Source organism: Bolinopsis microptera, chromosome 8, assembly GCF_026151205.1.
Source record: "Bolinopsis microptera isolate Bmic1 chromosome 8, MBARI_Bmic_1.0, whole genome shotgun sequence".
NCBI lineage: Eukaryota > Metazoa > Ctenophora > Tentaculata > Lobata > Bolinopsidae > Bolinopsis > Bolinopsis microptera.
The window spans coordinates 7,008,598-7,032,444 of record NC_087079.1 but is presented as its reverse complement, the minus strand read 5'-3'; the positions used below and the strand labels follow the sequence as shown (position 1 = coordinate 7,032,444).

The 23,847-nt window shown below is 39.3% G+C and overlaps 1 protein-coding gene across 2 annotated transcripts in view; it reads right to left on the bottom strand.

Moving 5' to 3' along the window:
- LOC134819525 (plakophilin-2-like) overlaps positions 1 to 22,926 on the bottom strand; it is a 98,644-nt gene extending 75,718 nt beyond the window's left edge. The window contains exons 1-3 of one of the 2 annotated variants that reach the window (XM_063829498.1): positions 22,856 to 22,926; positions 22,603 to 22,683; positions 6,910 to 7,064 (exon numbers count right to left, since the gene is read on the bottom strand). In XM_063829498.1, coding sequence (XP_063685568.1) covers positions 6,910 to 7,064; positions 22,603 to 22,683; positions 22,856 to 22,915 — 296 coding nt within the window. In that variant the 5' untranslated portion in view covers positions 22,916 to 22,926. Of the gene's footprint in view, positions 1 to 4,810; positions 4,945 to 6,909; positions 7,065 to 22,602; positions 22,684 to 22,855 lie in introns of those variants that run through there. The other variant, XM_063829500.1, reaches the window with a different exon arrangement.
- Positions 22,927 to 23,847: the final 921 nt, after the last annotated feature.

The following is a 23,847-nucleotide window of genomic DNA, read 5'->3' as shown; positions in this document are numbered from 1 at the left end:
AGGACCCAGGAGGAGGAGGACTGAGGACCGAGGAGGAAGAGGAGGAGGATGAAGAGGAGGAGGAGGACCCAGGAGGAGGAGGACTGAGGACGAGGACTGAGGAGGACTGTAGAGGATGGCTGAGGAGGATGACTGAGAGGGAAGAGGAGGAGGAGGAGGAGGAGGACTGAGGAGGACTGAGAAGGAGGAGTAGGAGGAGGAGGACTGAATAGGAGGAGGAGGGGGACTGACGATGACTGAGAAGGAGGAGGACTGAGGAGTACTGAGGAGGATGGCTGAGGAGGATGGCTGGGGAGGATGGCTGAGGAGGATGACTGAGGAGGATGACTGAGAGGGAGGAGGAGGAAGACTCAGGAGGAGGACTCAGAAGGAAGAGGAGGAGGACTCAGGAGGAGGACTCAGGAGGAGGACTTACGAGAAATGAGAAGGAGGACTGAGGAGAACTGAGGAGGAGGAGGAGGAGGACTGAATAGGAGGAGGAGAAGGAGGGGGACTGGGAGAGGACTGGGGAGGAGGAGGACTGATGAGAAGGATGAGGAGGAGGACCCAGGAGGAGGAGGACTGAGGACCGAGGAGGAAGAGGAGGAGGAGGACCCAGGAGGAGGAGGACTGAGGAGGAGGAGGACTGAGGAGGAGGACTGAGGAGGACTGAGGAGGATGGCTGAGGAGGATGACTGAGAGGGAAGAGGAGGAGGAGGAGGAGGAGGACTGAGGAGGACTGAGAAGGAGGAGTAGGAGGACTGAATAGGAGGAGGAGGAGGGGGACTGGGGGAGGACTGATGAGGAGGATGGAGGACTAAAGAGAAGGATGAGGAGGAGGACTGAGGACTGAGGAGGAAGAGGAGGAGGATGAAGAGGAGGAGGAGGACCCAGGAGGAGGACCCAGGAGGAGGAGGAGGACCCAGGAGGACCCAGGAGGAGGACTCAGGAGGAGGAGGAGGACTGGGGAGGAGGAGGACTGTTGAGGACTGATGAGGAGGACTGAGGACGAGGAGGAGGAGTAGGAGGAGGACTGAGGAGGGGAGGAGGAAGAGGACTGAGGAAGATTAGGAAGACCCAGGGGGAGGAGGAGAAAGAGTAGGAGGAGGAAGCATCTAAATGTTATTTCCATTTTTGTCCGTTTTTGTTCATTTTTGTCCGCTCTATTTTTTGTCCGTTTTGAAAATATATGGTACCGAACGGACAAAAAACATGATCCCCCTATAACAGCAAAAATTGAACATTTTATTTAGCAATTTAGGTGTCCATTTATGTCCGCCTATGTCCGTCTATGTCCGCCTATGTCCGCCTATGTCCGTCTATGTCCGCCTATGTCCGCCTATGTCCGCCTATGTCCTGTCCTTTTTGGATTCTATGAGACAAGCGGACATAGACGGACGTGACACCCCCCCCATTTAGTAAATCTGATATTACATACAAATTATTGAAAACTGCGTTTAATTTCAGCTGTCGACCACAGAACAAGACGAAAGCCACAAAAGAAGGACTGCACAAAACGGGCAGAAGCTCATCAAGCTCCTGAGTCCGTCTCGGACACAGACAAATTCTCAACACCAATTAAAAATTTCAAAAAACTCAAAAAAAAGGGCGTCGGTAGATGAACCTCAAAAAAGTGTGCAAAACCTTCTAAACAAAAAACTTCACACAAGTGGAAATTAAACGGGTGATATCAGCCTTCAGAGCAACCCTACAACCTCAAAACATCTTGAGCCAGCAGCAGCAGTTTCCATTATCCCTTCCCGGGTATACATTATTAAGTTATGTGAGCTGTCTAGAACTAGCTCTACAATACAATAATATATCCACATGGAGCGTATGTTAGCGGTACCCAAAACAAAACGGGTTGAGAGAAGGCCGACACCATCTTATGTAATCAACCAATAATATTCAAGTCATGTCTATAGTGGGGGGGGGGGGGGTGTGAGTCAGAGGGAGTTATTATAGTTACAACTACTTCCTCATTTGGTTATGAAATGAACTTGACACTTCCCCAGCTCGAGGGAAGTGTTTTTCATTGGCCGAAACACCACTTGTAACTTGGCCTAAACAGCGTCAGTTTTAAAGGATCTTGCAGGTGTTTACGCGTCTTCCGCTTGTGATATATAACGAAGTTATGATTAATATTATGAGCATATTTTCAGCTAGACAGGGGTTCATTAACGCCTGTTCTGATTGCACGCATTAGCTGTCAGACTCAAATCAACATTCGCTCAAATGGATAGTCTGACACAAACTGAAGATACGAGTTGAAGCTGTGGATTGACGTAATACATAAGATACAAAACAAAACGATTGTGTCAATTAGAAACCAATTTAACACGCATAACCGCGGACAGTTGCAAGAAGATAATCAACATTCAACACACAGTGCTACCAAGTTACTAACAACATGTTTTTTAGTTGTTAATTCACTTGTAATTTGTAAAAAACTTTATCTAATGAGATGCACAAATTAAGTTGTAAAAAAGCTGTCCAGAAACCATTTAAAGTTGGTACACACAGTGAAAGGGCGGTTAATGGGTAATAGGTAAAGGGGTAATGAACAGAGCCAAGACTGTAGTGTACAACACAACCACTCACAAGCTCTCTTGTGTCTGAAACCTTACAAGTACCGCCACTAAAGCTAGCTCACTTTAAATCGGGGGCTTAGTATCGTGGTTCTGCTGAATTATCCTTATGTGTGAAATTAATAAGCGTGTTGATATAGTTGATATAAAGCGTGTGGATGTAGCCTAAAGCGTGTTGATATAGTTGATATGAAGCGTGTTAATGTAGTGGAGGCAAGCCATTTCGCGTGGTAGATTAAGAGGAAGTGGTGTTCAAGAATCCGTAAACTGTTCTTGACAATAATCGAAAATAATCAATCGAGTTTTTCTACTGAATAAAACGGAGAAAATGTTTTTAAACATATGAAAACAAAAGACACATTATTGAATATTATTGAATATATATATTATATATTATAATGTATACCAATTATCATTGTGATATGCACTAACAATATTCCTATTCTGAATAATATGAAAATAATTATGTAAGGACGAAACATCAGTAATTGCTTGATCGTGATTTAGCAGTGAGAAATCTCAGTATAGTGTTTGCGGGAAGCAAATTCCACGCTAAAAGAAATACGTCCGTATATCCGTAAAGAATTTAATACAGTGAAACCTCTATATACCGGGCCTCTCGGGGGAACTAAAAGTGCACGGTATATCGAGGTAACCGGTATAGAGGCACGGTATATTAGGACGCAATGAAACTACCGGACCACGATGTATGGGACTTGCCACCTCATGGCAACATTAAAATATATCGACTCTGTTACACCAGCTGATCTCTGGGTGAAGGGTAAAGGTTTTATTGTAACTTAAAAACTGAACTATTTACTCAGTAGGTGTCCACAAACTCACTTGTCGTTGAGGTTAGGATCTCCAGAAAATGACCCAGAGTCAGAGTCTCTTGGAAGGGAGTTGTTGAAATCATTATCTCTCGGAATCTCCCAAGAATCAGGATCTCTCGGAATAGACCAGATAGAGTCGCCCACGAAACATGTCTGGTAGAAGCCTATCTCTAGGATAGTCACCAACATTCCTCCCACTCCACCACGCACAGGAATGTAGCGGTAACATAGAGAGGGGCGTTACCCTCAAACACGGTAAATACCACGAGGTACGGCAAAGCACGGCAAATCGAGATATTTATCAGCGGAATTACATACTGACATTGAAACAGTCAGATAAACGCACAGTGTACTCAAGATTTCACACGTTCAAACTACAGCGTATACATAAGTTGCCGGGATTACCTAGCTACTATATATTACTGTATATATACAGTATAACTGTATAAGTTGCGGGGATTACTCTCAGCTACTGTGTGAACTTTCGGAATACAATGAGATAAACTGAGTGCCAGGTAAACACTAATACCGGGGAGGCGACTACAAGCAGGGAGAGACAGCCAGGAAGGGGCTGGGATTACATATTATGGGGGTAGATGTATGGGTAATCCGTGTAATGGGGGTAAGGGGAGGTGAAAAGATCTGTCCTTTAAAGACCTGTATTGTTATGATCAGTGCTCTATCCCCTTGCTTGCACATTTATCCCATAAAACGGGGAGAAGGGGGCGTCAGAAGATCCGGGTAGTTTGTATTGTTACTGATACACTTACTACGGGGTGTTCGTACACATTTAGGACTGCCTAAGGAGGTGACGTAGCAATTGTTCCCGCAGCACTCACTAGAGAATTTTGTACTTGAAATTATTCTGCTTGTCTAGAATGTAGGCTAAAGAGCCAGAGTATATATTTTCACGTCTTTAATATCGCCTGTTAATGCTAGATTGTTCAAATACGGATCTTGGAAGAGAGGTGGTTGATCTTTTCTTCGATTTAAAATGAAGCAGGAGAAGGACATCAGGCCCAAGACAAAGCTCAGGTGAGGACGTATAAATTATAATGTTATTCAGGAATCAGGATAGAAACAATGTTTCACAAGTTAGGGTCATCAAGGTACATCAGTAAAGCTGCACGGGGTGGACTTAATTAATAACAAGCTTGTACGCAAGATATTGGAATTGTTGTTGACCCGATAATACAAATCAACGCAATTAATTCACCCCTTAGAGGTTTCTTGGGCCAATAGGCGCTTCTCTAAATACTGCATATTATTTTGTTAATTTCTGTGAATAATATCCTTACTTAAGAGTATTTGACTTACAAGTTCTTGAGGACGAGTATTAGACTTACAAGTTCTTGAGGACGAGTATTATACTTACAAGTTATTGAGGTTGAGGAAGAGTATTTGACTTACAAGTTATTGAGGTTGTTGATCAGATCAGGATCAGTGTGTTGTAGGGACCACGTGGAATCTCCCAGAAAACATGTCTGATAGAACATGTCAGACGCTCCATCATGTCCTCACCGTCATCTTCATCATTCAACTTCAATTAGAGGATTTAGATGAATTTACTGAGGTTCAAACTGATCGCAAACGTGGAATATACGGGAGATAAAACTTGATCTGAACGATCGAAAAGATCAGCAAGGAACAACGTGTTATAACCACAAAAACCAGATTATTTCAGAAAATACAATTGCAAGATTGCTCTTATCTGACATCTACAATGAGCAGTCTATTGTACTGTCAACAATAACAGGGGTCAAACGAGCATTGTTAGAAACCACAAACTATTTACAAAGTAACAACTTGTGCAATGTGCAACACAAACTATTTACAAAGTAACAACTTGTGCAATGTGCAACACAAACTATTTACAAAGTAACAACTTGTGCAATGTGCAACACAAACTCACAACCACAAATAACTCCCGATAAATCTGCTGCACAAGGGGCCTCTAGTATTAGGAGCTCTAGGTACTTAACTGATAATAGCGCCACTTTATCAACAAACAAAAGGTGAAGATTTTGGGAGTGTCTCGTGTCCAAATCGGGTTATATTTCTAGTTGCACTGTTGCTGTCCTTACCAAACGTTTTTTGTGTGTCAAAAAAATGTAACATATTACAACATCTTTTAAAAAGCGTTATCAGTCCTTTTTTATTGTGCAACCATTAGGTCATTCGTGAAGAAGGTTTCTCTGACTGGGAACAAGTATCTAAAGGAGCAATTCAGAAGAACCACATTCAAAAGCGAAATATCTAAAAGTGGTACTAGGGAGAACGACCAAGCAAAATGGTCCTAACACAACTTCTGAGGAAATGTACACCTGTGTGTGTAAGAGCTATGGTAGAAGCGTCAAAACGTCGTACTACGCATAAAGGCAACCTGATTATGAGACCTTATCAAATTACACATAATGAGTCCTTAAAACGCAATTCAGCCCGCAAGTTGCTTATCTCTGGTGGATGTCCAGCGTTGTGAGCTGTGTTTTACTGCTCGGTATGCATGCAACATGCTGCAACATGCTGCTCGTGTTTGTAAACATATTTAGTAAGTCATAAAAACTAAATGAAGTCATAGTCATGCTAACGTAATTGAAAGCCACAGCCAGACTATGATGACGCCCGTGTCCTGGGATTGTAGGCTATAATATTGTTGAATTATAAGCATCAAACGTATTGTGTGATCCTGAAACCTTTCCGATCTTTATTGCGATATTTTATATTACATAATATTAAAATGCAGATATTGTTCGGCTAATTATCCCAACTAAATGGTTCCTATTGCTCAGCCGTGTCTAATAATAATAGAGTGGGCAATGGGAAAGCAGTGAATCGTGACACTAAATGTAAGCTAACGAGTAACGACAGATGCGAGATTCAAATAACAATATAATAAATATGTAACCGCATATTAAAATGTCAATATTATATCTTATGTTTTAATGAAAATATGGTGAATGCTATTTCCCGTTTATCGGTTAAATGTCAAAGCACATTAAGCATCATTAGGCAAGATCAATACTACTATACTGAGTATGAGAATAAAATGAGAATAAAATGAACGCAGGGCAGTATCCGGTGGGGCCATGTTTTGAAATTAGATAACTCTAAAATTAAAATATAAATAAGACCGAATGTGATATGGGGTAGTCGTTGGTACACACAGTGTACTGTACTATGTACAGATTATTGCAGAATAAAGCAGAATTACTGGTGGTCGGTACTGTGTATATTTTCAACTTAGTAACTCTGGCTCGTCATTTCCGCTTGTGTGCCGTATTAGTGGCACTAATTTGTGCGAACAGCATTAGTTTAATTTAAGACTATAAAATTGAAAGAGAGAACTTTGAAACGATAAAGAAAGAGAGCTGTCAGATTTGAAATTACAAAGCTACTCAGATAAAGAGGGAGCCATAAATGCCACAGTGGATTGGATATGTGATTAAGGAAATGTGGATAATTGTAAGTGATATTTGTTAAATAAGGGGATGATGTTTCTCACAGCTTACCTATTAATAGCGCTATCGCTCGTTTTTCGGTGTTGTCTCTCGATTGTTCCGTTCAGATCGTTCAATTTGTCAGACACATCTCCATTCAATTTCTCCATCACTACGTCATTCAACGCTATTACCACACCATCCGCCACTATTTCCTCGTCTTGTTCCTGTAAATAAATAAGATTAGTTCTCAAGTTATGATCCGGAAATTTAACAAGAATAGCGCTAAAATTAAGTATAATTTGCAGAGCATAACACATGGGTACGCGCGCAGCAAAAGACGCGCGAAAATTCGTTGACAAGAGTTGACTTACTACAAAAACGTCATCGCGCGTTCCAATAAATACGCTACAAATATTGACACGAAACGCCGTGTGCTCCCAATTCATTGTGACCAAGATAACGATTGTTCTAAGGCATCAGTGATCAGGCATTGTCATTCTGATAATCTGATCAAAACAGGCGTGCTAATCATAGCCAGGCCCTTGGTATCACTACATCGTATCATCATCGCAATTCCAGTCCTTTGTTTAAAGGACAATCTGCTCAAACCCAAATAAGAATATTTTGATCAAATATAATTTCGGTCACTAATTTGAAAAAAAACCCTTTAATGACGGCAAGATAGTACTCTAACTCTAACTCTACACAGCTTTCTTAGTAGACTCACGACTAAATATCTCTTCCAGAAAAGGTGATGGTAAATTCCCAGCTAACAAACATATCTAATATCTCTATAATTATCCCAAATATGGTTTGATTGGGAGGCCTCTAAATTACCAGACACATATGTATAATTGCACAGGTATGTCCGCCACAACTTCTAAGTAATTTAGAGACGGCCGCGTAACGACAGACAATATTTGGATGTTATTAGATTTTGTGGCTGAATATATGAATAATATTTTGGAGAAAGTTGTACGTGAATTAAGGCGGATGTTTCTTACATTGTGACAGAATCTTCATTTAGTGCACAACCACTGACATGCATAATATTGAATATTATTTGTTGGGCACCTCAACAATAATACATCAGAGATCACATTATAAGAGACCATAATATCGTACATGATAACTCTGCCCAATGTATGGTAACCAAGGCACCAATTCCAGGCTAATATGTTAATCTAACCACAGTAATCTAACTCCTATCTTACAGTACACTCTGTTTGAAGTCTTGTGTTTCCCAAAACTTACTGACCAGATTCGAGCACTGCAGATCTTGACTACACTAAAATAGTTACTGAGCTCACGAGATCTTCACAATTGTTTAAGTGATTTTACTGGATATAATCCAGGGAAGGGAGATATATCCCGTATTGTACGGTAGTACGGTAGATATAAGATATATCCCGTACAATTCAAATGAAATGTGCCGACTAATTTGGTAATTACCCCGCAGTTAATGACCTCTTAAACCCAGCCCAGATCCCACTCTGGCACAAAATTCTCACTGCGCCGTGCCAAGTTTTTATTCTCACAGCGGATGTAACACAACATTTTGTAAATGAACACTTCTTGGGCATCTGAGAAAATGCAGACTAATCGGGATAAGATTGAAGTGGAGAAACAGGGCACATTTACCTGGCGGTAGATTGTCGTCACAGATAGGTGGGTAGGTTCAGATCCCTCACTACTGCTTTCATCAGATTCTCCATTACAAAACATACAGTTACTATCACTACATTTACTATCACTATCGTTACTTTCACTTCTGTTACCATCGCTACTGTTACCATCACTACTGTAACCATGGTAACCATTTTGGTAACCAGAGTTTCGTCTAGTAGCGCACAGTAACGGTAAACAGCACAAGGTCGTGGTATAATCCATCACTTTCAACATTATCACCCTGTTACAAATCTCTTGTAACACTGTAACACTCTAGATTCCTGCTTTATCTAGCTAGACTGGCAGTATTCCAGTCAGGTAAAAAGTTACTAGATATAATACAGTAACACTGTGTAGAACCGTGATAAGACTGTTCTAAATCAATATCACATTATATTAAGTGCACTTTGAGTGATTGTTCGATCTAATTTCGACAAGTTTTACAAGATTTAGAAGAGAAGTAAGAAAATAGAGGGATGGAACAATAGAAAGTCGATAAAGTGACAAATACTACCATTAAAATTCAAGAAGAGCATCTAAAATGGTCACATAAAGTCTGATTTAAGGTCAAAGGGAATTGGTAAAGCTGTAAACCAGGACTGAGAGCAATGAGAATATGTAACCAAGTAACAGTAACCAGATCATTGTACGATAGAATGGACGATTGTCTATAATGTAGAGTATTTTAGTCAGTAGTAGTCGGCAGTATACCTAGTAATAGTAGGTTAGTACTATAACCTGTATACTATATAATAACTTACTGATACTGCATATTTAATATGGGCACTAAGGATCGGCTGAAAACGTAGACAAGTTACCGATATTACAATATAATTCTAGATAATTCTAGATAACCCCTGTGATAGAGAGCTTGTAAAAACAGTACTGAAATGCAACAGATAACCCCGGTTCTCTTACAAAGAGAAAAGAACTACAAGATTACCAGTGAAATGTTGTGTAACATGATGATCCCAGTGGATATGTCCTTGTTGTACGGGTAGTTAGACTCACTTAAACTGGGTAGCTGTATCCTATATTTAAATCTTATTTAAAAGCGAGATTTGTATTATCTGAAGTACTGCGGAGGTGGTAATACTTACTCAGTGCACTAATAACTCGTGGTCGCAATATGCGGTTTATCTTGAATTCGCTTCAAGATTGAGTTATTAAATGCTTAACATTTCAATGCGTTTTCAAAGGATCAAGTTTTTTATTTTAAAAATTTCTCTTGCATAATTTTAAATCTTCATAATGTGAGTATTTAGTGAGCTTATCTTCGAATAATGACTAGGCCCACGAATAAAAGCCCCCCTCAATTTGGTTATCATGAATAATTTAACTGCTACACGGTTGGACTTTTTGATGTTAAAGTGTTTAAATTATTTGCGTGTTTTCCTCGCTATTATTTTTTATAGTAGCAGTTTCCTTTTAAATCTTCCACTGATTTGGAAACATTCATGCGACAAACCTTCATAAAATGTTGTTTAAACTAAAAACCTATTTGATCCTAAAATCAACATAAACTTTAAGTAGTCCAAGATCATTATATCCTGACAATAGCTACAATCAAACCATTTACTCGGCGGTAAATCCACTACAAGTTAAAAGGTATTTGTAAAATGGTATCGAATGTATGATAATTGCAAGATGATCCCTCGCCTGCAAAATTATAAGCTTTTTACCACTCTCTGGTACACTATTATATACCACGTGTAGAAAGCATGCCTCAGGGGTCCGGGGTCTATTACTGCAGATCAAATAATCTCCATATAATTTAGCAACCTGTCCCAGACGACATTCTGATAATCGACAGGTCCTCAATCAACTCTCCTCCGTTAACTGTGGGCCTGATCAGCTGTAACGGTTACCATGGTTACACTCCAGTGTAACGGTTACCATGGTTACACTCTAGTGTAACGGTTACCATGGTTACACTCCAGTGTAACGGTTACCATGGTTACACTCCAGTGTAACGGTTACCATGGTTACACTCCAGTGTAACGGTTACCATGGTTACACTCCAGTGTAACGGTTATAGTATGCCCATTTTTTATGGTACATTATTTTCACTAGGGTGGGGAGAACTTAATGTTGATATTTGCCAAATTCAAACAAGACTTATTATACATTTAAGTGTGTACTTAAGTGCTTATCTCAAGTGTTATTTCACTTGGCACATTTACGAAGAAACATTCATCACGACGTGTTTTGGAGTATGATATTATCATGTGATTATTTATTTTAAGAGTTATTTCCGTTTTCTGGCGAGAATCTAATTCTCCTCACCTTACATTTCTCATCTCAAATTAATTATTAAATATTCTCTTATTCAAAGTTCATCATAAAACAGAGGACTTAAACGGGGATTCTGATAAGAATTGTGAGTGTGTTTAGAAAAGGCTCAAGGTCCAAATTGGCGAAAATCGACACCGGTGTGGAATTTGGAAATCTAAACTTCTTCGCATTCTATTTTTGGCTGGGAACAATTTGATGAATGTTCATACCTTGAACGGTAACTTCACGGCAACGTTCTCACATACTTCACGGTAACATTCTCACATACTTCGGCTAGTGCAAATTTGCAGATAATTACCCACAAATTTGGCCCAATTCCAGAGTCTTGACAAGATACATATCCTATGTAACCTTATCCCCACCTAACTGGTAACAGGTAACTAATATAAAACACCAAATAATCACCCGCATAATCCCACTCCAATAATAACACGCCCCGCGCCCAATAACCTGTTAGGCGGATTTGACACTGATGATTTCTCGCTGGTAATCGAATTCTGGGGAGACAACACAAAGCGGGGTACAGTGGGGTGCCATATCTTTACAAGGTCGCCCTACAGTGGGGTGCCATATCTTTACAACGTCGCCCCCTTTATCATAAAATAGGGGGTGTTATCTTATAATTATCATTAACATCCCTTATAATACACAATCCATTATCTTTCTGGTATTTAGTAACTGTTAATAGGTAGATCATATTACACAAAAACCTTTATCAGCCTATGAAGAGCGAGGGATATTTCATATTAGCACCTATACAGCTATACAGGCCCCAAATTCCTCATAGAATCCACCCGGAAACCTTTAAGTTCCGGGGAATACAATGACGTTATACATTACCTTTGTGAAGTACTCACATTCATTGTACCCCCCTTATAGTGTTATGTGATATGATGATGCAATATAAGTGTTTACGGTCAATCCTATCAGAAAAGTGAGAAGCCTGTAATCATTAGATGTCACCCCCTATTTTCAGTTTGACACAAATCAGCCGACCTCTCACAATGTCAACAATGACGTAATTTTAGTGGTACTAATATTCACTATCTGTATATCCTCTATAACATGATAACATTATACCTTATCATACAGATTCAATAGAAACGTTCTCAGTTAATGTTATCAGAAAACTGAGAAGCCTGAAACGATTTACTGTCACCCTCATCCTACTTTCACGATAATCACACTGCCTATCACAATTTACAAAATCTGTACAGTGCCAAGAATCACCGCCACGAATATTAATACAGCCAATAACCCACATTTTAGAAGTGACATAACCTTAAATCAGGCCCCAAACATGTTATCATAATTGTAATGTGATTTCTGAATAACCACCCTCACAATCTCCATAATTTCATAATAACCCTCTAACTTACACCTCATAATCTGGTCGGAATTCTGTTCACATCACCTAATTTGGTGCGGGGCTCAGTTTAAATTTAACCCTGATCTTTCAGAAGATTGTTGGAATTTGGTTGACTACGGGGTGATACAAGCTGCAGAGCACGAGGCGGTACAAGTTGCAAACCTGATTATGACACGCGAGTTAACACTTAACAGGTTTAAATAAATCTGTAACTGTTGTGTCGTCATGGTGTTATCACAGTGTTCACGCTGTGTAAACTGTGACAGTGTGAACTGTGACATGTCGTCATGGAAACTGTGACATTTCGTCATGGAAAGGTGTCACCTTTAACTGGCGTCATCACCTATGACAGTTATATGATAAGAGGGCCAGGCCCTGGGGTGATAAAGTGTAGACTGTAGAGTGTTATGGAAAATAGTTTACTCGACTGGTACTAAAATAATGGGATCCATGATATCACACACCGCTAATTGGGGAATATTCAATTGCATATTCAATTGGAGGGTCACCTTTGTCAAAACTTGAGATTTAAGCAATTTTCTAGAAACTTTCGGAAAACTAAATCGAATAAAAACCTTCCTATACCACTGATTAGATAAAATGGGGAGATGATTAAGTTAAAGCAGATGAAACAATGGAGGGCGAGGTTAATTTGAGGGGCTCAAAGTGACTGTGGCCTATGAACTGTAATACTTGTAAATTTGTAATAGTAACCCTTTCTCAGTAAATATAACAGTAACTTTCACAGTGTTCACAACATGTTCCCATGTTCCTGGAAATACGAAATATTACGTGAGGGACAGTCTGCAGGGAGAACTTCATATCTGCTGTGTTTTAAATAGTGAGACACTAAGATGCTGCTTCACTGGAGTTGTGGACACTGTTGAGGGGTCTAATACGTCATTGCTAGGTTAACTTAGGAAAGAAATACTTATCAGTTGGAAGCATTACTGATTAGCTACTGCATTTTGTTTTCACAATTTAATGGTCTAGTCCTGATTTTTGATCAGAGTTTTATCAGTTACAGAATTAGTAACTCTAGCAGTCTGCAATGACACTGTTTAGCTAGAGTCTAGACCTATCTGTAATCACTTATCAGTGAGGAGTTCAGAAACGGGTGTATATTATTGTTCAGTGGAACTATCACAAAATATATCACTCTGATTGTACAAGCTTATCAAGAATGTCTGCCCAGTGACAGTAACCTAGGACCTAGGTAACCTAGGTAACCTTGTTAACAGGTAACAGGTTACTCAGTGGACTAGTGAACAGGTGAACCGCTGTCTGTAACATTCCTAATCCGCTACATAATGCCTATCCTCATATCTTTCTAAAACTATTCCCACAACTCATAAGTCATACGTAATCTTCGTGCTGCACCTTAAATATATGATCTGTTGTAATCCTAGTTCCTACTCAACTCAAAATTTGATCACCATAATACGAGCTTGTTTCACACAGGGTGTAGCCCTTTTCTGTGACGTCACTCTCAGCAGCTGTGACGTCATCATCTATAATTTTAATATTTAGATCCGATGGTAACAAGTTACAAGCCTGCTGTGAAATCATTTGATATGATCATTACAAGTGCAGTTTATTTCTGTAGGGAGGAGCTGATGTATTCTGTTCTCGTATGTAGAATGTAGATTGTAGATTGTAGATTGTAGATTGTAGATTGTAGATTGTAGATTGTAGATGGTATGTAGATTGTAGATTGTAGATGGTAAGTAGATTGTAGATGCAGGTCTCTGACATCAGGGGGCATTATGATCCCAGCAAATAACAACATGTCATACTCTGTAGAGTGATGGACGGGTAGTGTGATGGACAGGTATTTCTAAACAATGATGGCACTCTATACTCTACTACTTAGAGATCCTAGAAATAACAAATATTGGGGAGGTTCCCGTTATTTATTTCCATTAACAGTCGTCACGTTAACTTTTAAGTGCAGGATAACTCTACCATATCTTTGTAAAATTAATGAATATAGCACCTACTCATCCACCACCAGCAATCCGTACACCTCTCCACCAATAAGAAGAGAGGAGACTCTTCAAGGGGCCTGGCCACAAGATACAATCAGTACTCAGTAGTACTCCTGAAGTTGCAGGTTCTGGGAGTCTCATTATTTCTAGTACAACAACACAAAGTTACCCACTCTACAATAAACAATAGAATGTAATGATACAAACTACAGAGTGCAATCACGTGATACACAGGTCCTCTACTTTGTCTCCTCTATTTTACGTCCTCTAACATAAATTGTGTCCTCTAACATACACTGTGTTCTTTATCATATTATACAGTGATCTCTAACATGTACAGTGTGGTATTATACCTAACTTTCTCCAAGCACTTATTTTACTGAAATGAACACCACTTTCTCGGTTGTCTGAATCATATTTTACATCGGAAACGTACCCGAACCAGCCCAGGTGACCAAAGAATAACTTGAACAATTCAATTAGGGATGTTGTGAGTAGAGTTATGAGCTGAGATCACGTCTCTGCTGGTCGAGACCACGTAGACCAAACAGAGCCGGTGGTTCTCCAGACATCACAAGAGATGGTGTGGACCTCTGGAGTCTAGTGATGGAGCTGGGAGTTGGTGTGGAGCTCTAGTATGGAGTTGGGGGTTGGTGTCCAGCATGGAGATCCTGTCTAGACAACATGTTTAGTTACTGGACCAGGTGAGATCTGTGTAACTTATTTATAAATTTATATTTATAGCACACATTTTAGGCCAGGTAGCGTATAACGGCCAGGTAGCGTAGTTGGTTAATCATCGGATTTGTAATCGTGAGATTGCGAGTTCGAAACCCACTGCCTGCCTAGTCGTGGGGTGAGTGTCGTCGACATTCAGCTAAAGATCCTGAGTGGTCTATGCAGCCCCCCGATCTACTCAGCCGAATATTCGAGAAATCGTGTGTGAGGGTTAAATGAGAAGCTGTCCATTGCAGCGAAGTCTCGGGCGAAGAAAGTATGGTACACACTACCTTAACCGTCACTGGCCTAATTAAATCCTTCGGCTTCCTGTAATTGGCTAGTTACACTTGTGTAACAATGTGGCTGTTGGAATACTCCGAAGTAAAATAAGTGTGAGATAAAAAATAAAAAAAGTAAGTGTTAAACCGCCTCCCACCACCTATAGCATCAAAAAAGTAGCCAACATTCCTGTTGTCTCCCACATTCTTCTAGTTAGTGTTTTTCTGGGTGTTAAATGGAAAACACTAAACAGTAAACAGTAAATATCAACCTGAACACTTAAACCAGGAGTGGCCTCACTAAATCTAGCTCGGCGTCAGAAAACTGTTCACTTTCCTCCTTACGACTCTCGTCAACTTGTACAGTTCACCATTTATCAGCCACACTGAGGGCGCACTGAGGGCGCACTCTCCATTGGGAATCAAATTGTAACCTTTTCAGGGCTACTAACCGCATTAAATCTAGCTATCATCTGCAACGTGAATAGCCCTGCATAAATGTAAATATTGTGATTAACCGCCGTAATGCACGTTAAAGCCAGGTTCTTTGCGTGCGTCATGATGATAGCTCCTCGGGATCAGTTGTTTACACTACAGATGAATCACATAATGATGGCGAGCATGGAAAGTTAACATGCTGCCCTGGTCTCAGACTAGACCGGAGCTCCACACGTTGTGCAGGGAACTGTAGATGCAACTGTAGATGCAGGGAACTGTAGATGAAATAGCATTTAGGGAGTCTGGAAGGTGATCTGATAGCCCTGATGACACTCAGATTGAGTGGTTTAATTGCTAAATGAGGGGAGGTAATTGAGGGTTTGATTAAATACTGGGATCCTAAGTATGTTAAGCATGTATTTAAGTTAGCACTTTAAGTGGAATGTTCTAGAATACTCTGTATCTCCCCAGGGAGCGTGCTGTCTGTTTACTGTAACCTAGCAACTGTAACCTAGCAACTGTAACCTAGCAACTGTAACCTAGCAACTGAGCATCTGTAACCTAGCAACTGTAGCACTTTAAGTGGAATGTTCTAGAATACTCTGTATCTCCCCAGGGAGCGTGCTGTCTGAACATACCCCGCTGAAAGGTCTTGTTTGCCAGCTGAAAGGTCTTGTTAGCCAGCTGCCAGCTGATAATTTGTTGTGTTCTCAACGGGCAGGTGTCATAATGGTCTGCTAAATTCCTGTTCCTGGAGGTTGGTGAGAAATTCCTGGCGCACTTGTGGATTTTTACTCACATTCAAATCAAATACGGATCTCAGTCAACTGAACATGGGATCACTAACTCAGCTGAGTATTACTGCGCTGAAGTTTACTGCAGTCTATCTACTAAAGTATGCGAACTATCCATTACATATTATGAAGTATTTCCAGCTCCTCTTAATGATCTGAGTTCACTGAAGCAAAGAAAATGTTAAACTTTACATAGCCATCACCCCTTAATCTCATACCTTAACCCCACACTTCAGCGGTATAACAACACAACTACACTGTAAAGTACTAATAACTAATAATAATGCTCCCTGCAACCTTTACAGATCTGATTATTCAACTTATTACATAAAACCTGATCCTCAGCTGCCTTCACCACTGGAAAGAGTCCCGACGTCTCGTAAGAGTCCCGACGTCTACCTTCCCGCAGAAGGCGTGGTCACGTGAACAGCACGTGATCACGTGCTGATCAGCACGTGGTCACGTGCTGTTCACGTGACCACGTGATGATCAAGATGTCAGAACCGATTACGTTTTACCGGCGTGAAGTGGAAGAAGGTGACCGATGTCTGGAGTTAAGCGGTTTTAGATTGCTCGTAATTCAGACATGAGCAGTATGGTTATAGAGGGGCAGGGAGTTACTTTAGTCACTACTATTTTTCGAAAATCCAACAAAAAATTGGCTTTTCCAGGGAAAAAATCAGTAAGTCTGACCTAAAATTAGAAGAACTTAAAATTGCGCCGCCGATTTATCATACTGTTCTGAGCTGCAATTTACAACAACAGCTACACTCTACAGTCGATATGACTGACATGTAAATGCCCCCTGTTCTCAGCAGTCCTCCATTCTTCCCGTCTCACATCAGACAATATTTACAAAGCTCTGCTCTATTTAGCTCTGTAGCATTAGCAAGCATACTCATCACAAACCACTTTAGATTCTTATCAAGTTCTGTGTACGTTTTATGGATAACAATTAGCAGGCCAGGTAATGCCACCACCGGGGGAACTGAGATTTGAATCAGTTTAAATATTTAATCATTGATATTCAAGAAATGGTAGGAATCTCTTGCAAGTTCTTTGAATTACATATCAAGTCTAATAATGCCACCAGAGATGGAAATGAGAACAGTTTAAAGATCAAGTTTTATCGATATTCTAGAGAAATGGCAGGAAATAGATCCTAGGTGTTGATAGTTTAGAAAACGTGTGGTTCTGCAAGAAGGTCTGAACTAATGACCGTAACTCTGTAGATACCAGAGTAATAGTAACCATAGTAACCACATAGTAACCATAGTAACCACATAGTAACCACATAGTAACCACATAGTAACCACATAGTAACCATAGTAACCACATAGTAACCACATAGTAACCATATAGTAACCACATAGTAACCACATAGTAACCACATAGTAACCATAGTAACCACATAGTAACCACATAGTAACCATATAGTAACCACATAGTAACCACATAGTAACCACATAGTAACCATAGTAACCATAGTAACCACATAGTAACCACATAGTAACCACATAGTAACCACATAGTAACCACATAGTAACCATAGTAACCACATAGTAACCACATAGTAACCACATAGTAACAACATAGTAACCACATAGTAACCACATAGTAACCACATAGTAACCATAGTAACCACATAGTAACCACATAGTAACCATAGTAACCACAAAGTAACCACATAGTAACCATATAGTAACCACATAGTAACCACAGTACCAGAGTAAGTAAACCACTGTTTTGTAAACTACTTTTAAACAGATGACAGTATCTAGACTTCTAGAGTAATTGTCAGATCTCTGGAAAATTTGAACATCCAAATTGTAAGGTAATCGTTGGAGCTGTATCGTGGGCCTGTCAAGAGAATATTTTGATTTCATTACTTGCCTCCATAGTTGTATGCGCTCCTTATTGACAAACTACAATTTACTATATTGTACTAAGCATAGACACACTTAAATGACCCTCTATTATGTAAATAATAAAGACCACAATTATAAATAAAATAATAATACCCATAAATTGTTAGAAGGTTAGTATTAAACGCCATGTAGCCACAGTAACCCCAATATGGTCAAGTTCGGAGACAACCTGTACATTTTTTACTTTTTTAGAAGTGTGTGGTGGAGCCAGCTCAACACAGAATGAAACTCCCTGATTATATGGCTGACAAGACATTTTTCAGGACTTTCTCTGAGTAAAAAAATAAAATTAAAAGGTTGAACGGTTGAGCAGATACAGGTGGTATTAAACAAACCCTTAAAAGGTGGAGATTTAAGGTGGAGACTGGCTCTGGTTGAAGAAACTTTTGATTAAGGTGGAAAAGGTTATTGGTAACACAAACTACATCAAATTTGCAATCTGATGGTTTTATCAATATTTTATTTAAATGCTCAACCGAGGTGGAGAAATTAAATGCACTTTTCAAAGCTGCTCAACCGGGGGTGGAGAAAGGTTTAGAGAGTTCTAGGTTAGCTAGAAAGTTGCGTCTCGGCCTTTTCTACTTCCCGTTAAATTTTGTTTTTTCCATTGACGCTCAACAGGGTGGAGATCTTTCATTAAGAAACAGTAAAAAGCCTGTCAAACATGCCTAAATTCATTGGTTTTATCACTAATTCTAATCTGCTCTGTTAACCGCTACTGTAGGGGATCATAAAACTGTTACCCCTTCTGTCTTAAAGCAAAGTGTTCTAGCAAATGAAAAAACTATCAAAGTTGTGAAAAGGTACTCAACAAGGTGGAGAAATTGTTGATTAAACATTAAAACATTAAAAAATGCATTAAAACTGGCCCCGCCGGGTTGAGTTGAGCTTTGGCAGTTGATTTCTGGAAGAAATAACATTGGGTGACCCTTTAGCATGTATACAACTCATCAAACTAGCCATCAACCACTCAACCGCGGTGGAGAACCTTAACTTCTGAGGTCAAATTTACGCCCAAATTTGCCAAATTTGAGTCTCCACCTATGTTGAGTGTACTTTTCAGCAAGGATGCCTTGTAATATGAGTTGGTAGATGATTTAGAATCATTGGTATTGCAAATGGACTGCCACAGTCACTCTACAGCTCCTAAACTACAGAATAACAGATTTTGAACTGCATGTTATGCTGTCTCCACCTCGGTTGAGCCGATTCTGAGGATCCTATTCTATGAAATATGATTGGTATAACCCATAATATTAAATATTAGGACTTTTGAGCAATTAAAAAGCATGAGAGGGTTAGTTCTAGTCACTTATATTAGCTCATGTAGTCATTGAGCTGCTCCACCTGTGTTGAGCAGACAAACCTGCTCAACCAGCACTTTTTGAGTACCCACCTGTCTTACGTAACTTTAAATTGTGAAATTTGGAGTAAATATTTTTTTCATAAGTGATTTACAGCTCCTTTATTTTTGTAATTTTCAGGTGGCCACTGTCTCCACCAAGGTTGAGTTATTTAAATTTTGAACCCAGATATCATTATAGAAAGGTTAGGAGTATAATATCTGAAGAGCCTGTACCCCTTGGACTTTCAGAGGAATTATAATTAATTTTACCGTTTATGGCAGTGAAATGAGTGTAATTAGTGACTGATTTTATGTACAGGTTGTCTCCGAACTTGACCATATACTGTCCCATATTATGTACATTTAACGAGACCCATGATAACAATAATTGTCATACACATTATTTCCGACTCATTGTTTCACCTCTCCACAATATCTCCACAAGTAACAGGGACACTGCTCCTCTCTGCTCCAGGGGGGTCTTGTTCAGCCCCGTCACGGTTATTGGGCCCATTATCACTCCGCATACTTCCGGGAAACTTAGTAAACATTACCTTTAATTATGAGGTGTAATAACACTGTACATCATGTTTACTGTCGCCCCCTGGGACTATTAACCAGATACCGCTCAGTTAATTGGTATCAGTGTGTTACATTCTATAGGATATTATACGGGATGGAGCCGGGGTTTTACACTTTTTTAAAGAAAGCTGAATTGGAGGATGAATTTAAATTACATTACGAACACTTCTATCAGCACTTAGTCACGACTTCAACGACCATCACGGAGAAATTGTCTACTTCAGGACAATATAAAAAACTTCTTTTCCTTAATAAGTGCAGTATGATTGTACTAGAGAAAGAGTGATTACTCTTGTGATGCCATAAGATCCCGGTAACCAGGCCCACTGTTGTCATGGTAACCAGGCCCACTGTTTTCATGGTAACCAGGCCCACTATGACACAGTGAGCCTGTCACAGTGAGATCAACTCTAAACTAGTAACAGTGACGCGGGTTTGAAGACGAACAGAGTCTAAAGATAATGATTCTTAAAATCAGGTCTATTATGTCATTATCTAATTACACGGTGTAACTGTGTGGAGTACTGATGGTTCACTGTACCGATTAGTAGGGCACTGAGTACTGAGTGCTGATACGCTAGAACAGTAGTAATAGTTGAGGTATTCCCCAATATTCTCCAGGTAGTTGCTAATTGAAGATGGTGAACAGCACACTTGGTAAGGAGCAGCAGCTGAGAGAGTATGTTGTAGAAAGTATGAGGTGTTGTTGAGGCAGGAGAAGTGTGAAGTGTGACTATCCAGTAAATTAACCCCATTTACACCCGCAGTTTTACAGGCTTTATACCAGGTAACTTCTGCAAAGTAGCCCTGTTCTGCAATTAATTAATTAATTCATTGCATTGCTGCAAATTGGATTGTGTGTTCCGGAAACTGACGATAAAACTCAATTTATTAACGCTCGTTTAAGTTTCTGTCGCACTTCATGGCTAGACGTAAGTAGACGGTGAGAAAAGCGTGTTAATATTTCCAAGTTAAACACTGTTTGTGGTAAAAACAGAGCGTTTAAAATGAAAGTGTAAGTGATATTGGCAATAACTAATGTGGATAGTTCTCCCAATCGGGACTAATGACTTAAATATATGGAAAATGACCAGGAAAATGAGTGAGTGATGAAATGATACCTTATCAGTATGATTACAATCATGAAAAATGAAACCCCGCCGTCCTCGCTGCTCCTTAATAATACTTTCCAAGGTAAGAGTTCAGATCGCATTCCCGCTATTCTCCGATTAAATTACCTGTCCTCAATATATAATGAATCTAGTGCCGTAATGGAGAACCGAGTAAGTAGAACAAAGGCTAATGAGATCTGATGCCATGCTAGTGCCACTGTGAGCATTGCTCTGAAGAGAGGATTGTTCTGCAGATTGTTACCGCTCAGTTCCGTACTGTTCTTGTAAATGACAAGGAAGTTCACCAAATTAAAATGTTTAAGACGATCTACTGGCCAACAAAGGCTCATTAGTTGTTCCTTCCAATCTAATCTCATATATCATTATACCTGCGTGCGTCACTCCCATTTACATTTTAGTCTTTAAAATTAATTAAAATTTAATACAGCCCAGTATTTCTCCTTCTGAACGAAGCAGAGCGGGTATATAAAGTAAGATATCTCGTATCTGCCTCCCAAGAAGCTGCTTATCTTTAGACAAGCAGTCTGATGACAGAGTGTACTGAGCTACTCATCATAGTAATAGTAATGTACTGAACTACTCATCGTAGTATTTCACTCTGAAATTCTACTGAAGAGCTCAGTACTCAAAATATCAACGTTTTTGCTGTAATTACTCACTACTCGATATGACGGAATAACTTCGTTAAAATGCTTCTTGAATATGACAATATCTTGTCAAAGACCGCTGAGACTGTACCGTTAAAAGAATAAAAGCGCTTGAATATCTCAAAAACTACATGTGTGACAGCTCCTTCCAGAAGAACATTATTATTACACTCATGATAATGTAAGCAATCTCTCATTCTAGCAGGCTAGCACAATTCCGAGCTGGCCCAGGAACTGCAGGATATGTAGAAAATATTATACCACTGTCACGTGACTACACAGCGTATTAATGTTATGTGTATTGTATACCTTCTCATTACTCAATGAATCAATATACACAGCGAGGTTTGTCATGATGGTTGAGACCTCAGTGTTATGCAATATAAATTATATTGTGTAATGCTTACTATAAAGCACGAAGTGCGATTATATTTTGAGACATGCAGTATCATGGTATTCAAGAGATTATTGATAGGATGAAATATTATTACTTCCCCAGAAACCAACATGCCATTCTAAAGAATATTGTTGGTTTTTGTGCAGATGAAAGTTCAGAAGATGCTGAAAAAGTACATACCTCGATCCTGCTGAGATTCTCCAGTCCTTCCAGCTCCGCATCCAGTGTTCGCTGCAGTTCGTCAAACTCATCAACCAACGACTGAAACAAGCAATTTATTACAATATATTGGAGCCAATTCAACAGCTTAGTGGGAGAATGAAGTTAATTAACTATAATTTTATATTGCAGTAGATATCTGTGAAAGTTTCAGACATAATTTATTATTGCTGACAGAAAAAGTAGAAAAATAAACAAAAATAATTATATAAACCTGATGATCGGAAGTGGTCCATAGAGTATCACTAACTTGCATCACTTGATAATCTGTCATTTCAACAACATTAACCTTTGAAAGTAGATATTTAAATAAGATATTCGAATTATAAGTTACTTCCTAAACTTTGACATGGTTTTAAGGGCTTGTCTCATGAGACAGGGTATTTATCATTATCCACTACATTTGGAGCACAGAATAACGTATTGCAGCAAATCCATTTTGATCATTTACTGGTCTCTTTGGTCTTCAGTAGATATTGTCGTTTTGTGTATTTGTGTAAAAATAGTAAATAATGGTAAATTGAACGCTGATGCTGCTGCGAGTGAGTTCAAATAATTACAGCTTGTCATTTAATACTATGGATTCATTTAAGACACAGTTTGTTTAAATTGTTTGTGCTCATAGTTTAGAGATTTAGAGAATTAGAGATTTACTATATTTTGGAGATTTAGTTAACACCTGTAATGTCCTCAAATTTGGCTACTCTTGAATTGTGCACATTACTTTCACAGCAACATTGCATAGTCGGTAAAATCTGGAGTGGGGGCCATCTTGCCGAGCTCTACAGCATTAGGACACGTTTCTATTGTTCAATAAATTGAATATAATATTTTTGCCACTGTAAATTGGTCCCTAAGAGCACTCAATATGGTAGCTTTCCCTATTTTTGGAGCAATTCTTGTTGTGTGTATCAGGTTATCGTTTCGATTCTAAAAATCTTGCTCCTTTGCCTCCCAGTTTTGCTTAATCATGAAAAAATTGTTTGTCCTGTAGATTATCTATTATTATCTAATCTCCTGTCATTAAAATATCATCCTAAGCGCAAAGCATGTATACTATAAAATATAAAACCATGTACATTGCATCATATGTCTGCTGTGAATTTCTGTGACGTCACATTACGTTATGCTTAAACTTCAATTGTTACAATCACAGTGGATTAATCATACAGTATGATTGGTACAAATCACCAAAAAAGGCATTAT